The sequence below is a fragment of the Colobus angolensis genome, unplaced genomic scaffold (genome assembly GCF_000951035.1).
Source record: "Colobus angolensis palliatus isolate OR3802 unplaced genomic scaffold, Cang.pa_1.0 Scaffold68, whole genome shotgun sequence".
Taxonomy (NCBI): domain Eukaryota; kingdom Metazoa; phylum Chordata; class Mammalia; order Primates; family Cercopithecidae; genus Colobus; species Colobus angolensis.
Window position 1 is genome coordinate 4,815,003 of NW_012120487.1, and position 2,421 is coordinate 4,817,423.

Genomic DNA, 2,421 nt, shown 5'->3' on the forward strand with positions numbered 1-2,421 from the left:
CTCTACTAAAAATACAAAAACTAGCTGTGCATGGTGGCAGGCACCTGTAGTCCCAGCTACTTGGGAGGCTGAGGCAGAAGAACCACCCGAGCTCAGGAGTTGGAGGTTGCAGTGAGCCGAGATTGCGCTACTGCACTCCAGCCTGGGCAACAGAGCAAGACTGTGTCTCAAAAAATAAATAAAATAAAAATAAATATATTCAAGGAAATTATAAAAGACTGAACAAATCTACTTGCATTGTGCAAATAAACGTTTATAAATGTATGTGTACAAATCCTCCATTGAAAGATGAGACCAAAAACTGATATGAGTATAGGGAACAATGATCTAGTGATGAAGTTACCACTAGTTAACAAATTTAAAAGCCAGGACAGAAAGAATCTCTTCCATATGCAGGTGGAGACAAAGAAAGGAAAAGGAAAATGACCCTATAAGATGAATCTGCCAGAGCTGTTGAAGGCTCAACAGTCTTCATTTTCTTATACATGGACCTGGCCATCCAATCATACAGACAACTAACGAGATGTGAATGAGACAAGTAAAACCTGAAAGACAGAAGAAAGATTGTCCCATCTGAATAGACTAGAAAAAAATAACATCTGATTACTGAGCTTTCAAAACTGGTTAATAAGTAATTTATTGCATCAGTTACAACTGTTGGATCAGATTGAAATCTAGGTCTCCTATCATTAAAAAAAAAAAAGAACAAATGAACAAAAGCACAACAGAATTTTTACTTTAGTTCAGCATAAACCAAAACTCCATACTGTGTTGTATATACATATATATTTCTTTCAGCATAATTTTTCAAAGCATAATAAAATATATTCTGGTTTAAAATTGTAAAATCTAATTAAAGGTCTGCTTGTTTAAACACTGGTGTCAACCCACTCTAGAAACTGTATAAAGAAAAACATACTAGAAAGCACCTAGTTCTTGAGTCTCAAAATACGGAAAGTGTTTTTACAGTTATCCTCAGTTGTTTTGCTTTTTCATCCATTCAACAGGTATTTAACTGGGTTTAAGGTAAAACAGACACTGTGCTAGGCAAGTGAAAAAATGAAGAAAATAAATCCTTGATTTCCAAGGAGCTACTATAGCTAGAAGGAGCCTAACCATTCCATCCTCTTTTACAAATAAACTGAATGCCACAGCTAGAGACACTTCTGTAAGTTAAGCAGGGGTCTGCTGACTTCCAGATAGATCACTCTAGCCATCTGCTAGTTTACTCAGCCTAGTAAATGCTTTAAATCACTATTAGAACTAGACACTGCATCAAACCAAGGAGGAAAATACTACAAAAAGTGGAACAAATACAGAGACTTGCAGTCACTATAAGCCAAGCCTAACCTATATGAACTGGAAGTCCCCTCAAGTCTAGTATTAACTGTTTCTAATACTTAAATAAATCAAGCAGGGATAATATACAATGGTGATATTTATTGGTACCATGTAATTAAGGAATATTTATAGCACAGAGCTATAATGAAGCCTCACCCTATATAAGCACATTGTTTTCCTCTATAGTCTTCAATCTTTGAATCTCAAAAGATTAGCCCCTATGGTAAAACCTTCGAAAAACAAAGGATGAAAAAACTAAAATCCACCATACCTTTCATTTACTTCAAATCTACACTGAATTAGACGTTTAATGACTTCAGGAATAAACACAACACATATTTCAATTTAGTACTTTAAAATATAAAGATAAAATGGTCTAGAGATAAAGAAGGATAAATGTAATAAGTAACTGGTTTCATGAAGGAAAAAACTGTAGTTACACATAAAGTACTCCTCTTACCACTATCAACAGCTTCAACTTCACGGTCAATTGCATCTCTGATCATTAGTGGATGGATGAAGAACTGGGCCCATCTGAACAAAAAACAAAACTGGCATTTCTGTTTTTGTTCACTTTCATCAATCAACATCTATTATTTTAATTAAGAAACTAAGTTAGATATTTAATTCACAATCCTAAGTATATAAAATCTAAATAATCTGCATTTCTATATTTTAAACTAGTATCTACATGTTACTTTAACTTTTTCATTGTGAAATATATTTAATAACAATCATACAGAAAAGTTAATAAAACATGAACATATAAACGACATCTGAGTGGCCCACCCAGGTAAAGAAACAGACCATAGTCAACACTCTAGAAGCACCTGGCTCACACCCTTACCTCATGAAATATCCTGAATGTATAGTAGTAATTTCTCTCCTTTTCTTTATAGTTACATTACCTATATATCTATTTCTAAACCAATATTTATCAGCCCTTTTTATTTCCATTATCGACCCTTAGGAGTCTTTTCAGAAATTTTCTCCTATTCATTCCTTTGTAAAATTGTAATACCACAGATAGTCTATTTATGTAATGCTATGTATATCTATGTTTTTATAGAGAGAGTACAT

The 2,421-nt window shown here is 33.5% G+C and overlaps 1 protein-coding gene across 2 annotated transcripts in view; it reads right to left on the minus strand.

Moving 5' to 3' along the window:
- The window catches only part of NRD1 (nardilysin (N-arginine dibasic convertase)), a 117,500-nt gene that overhangs the window by 38,538 nt on the left and 76,541 nt on the right, over positions 1 to 2,421 (minus strand). For both annotated transcript variants that reach the window (XM_011926268.1, XM_011926267.1), the window contains one exon: positions 1,802 to 1,875. In XM_011926268.1, the coding sequence (XP_011781658.1) occupies positions 1,802 to 1,875 (74 nt within the window). The remainder of the gene's footprint in view (positions 1 to 1,801; positions 1,876 to 2,421) is intronic.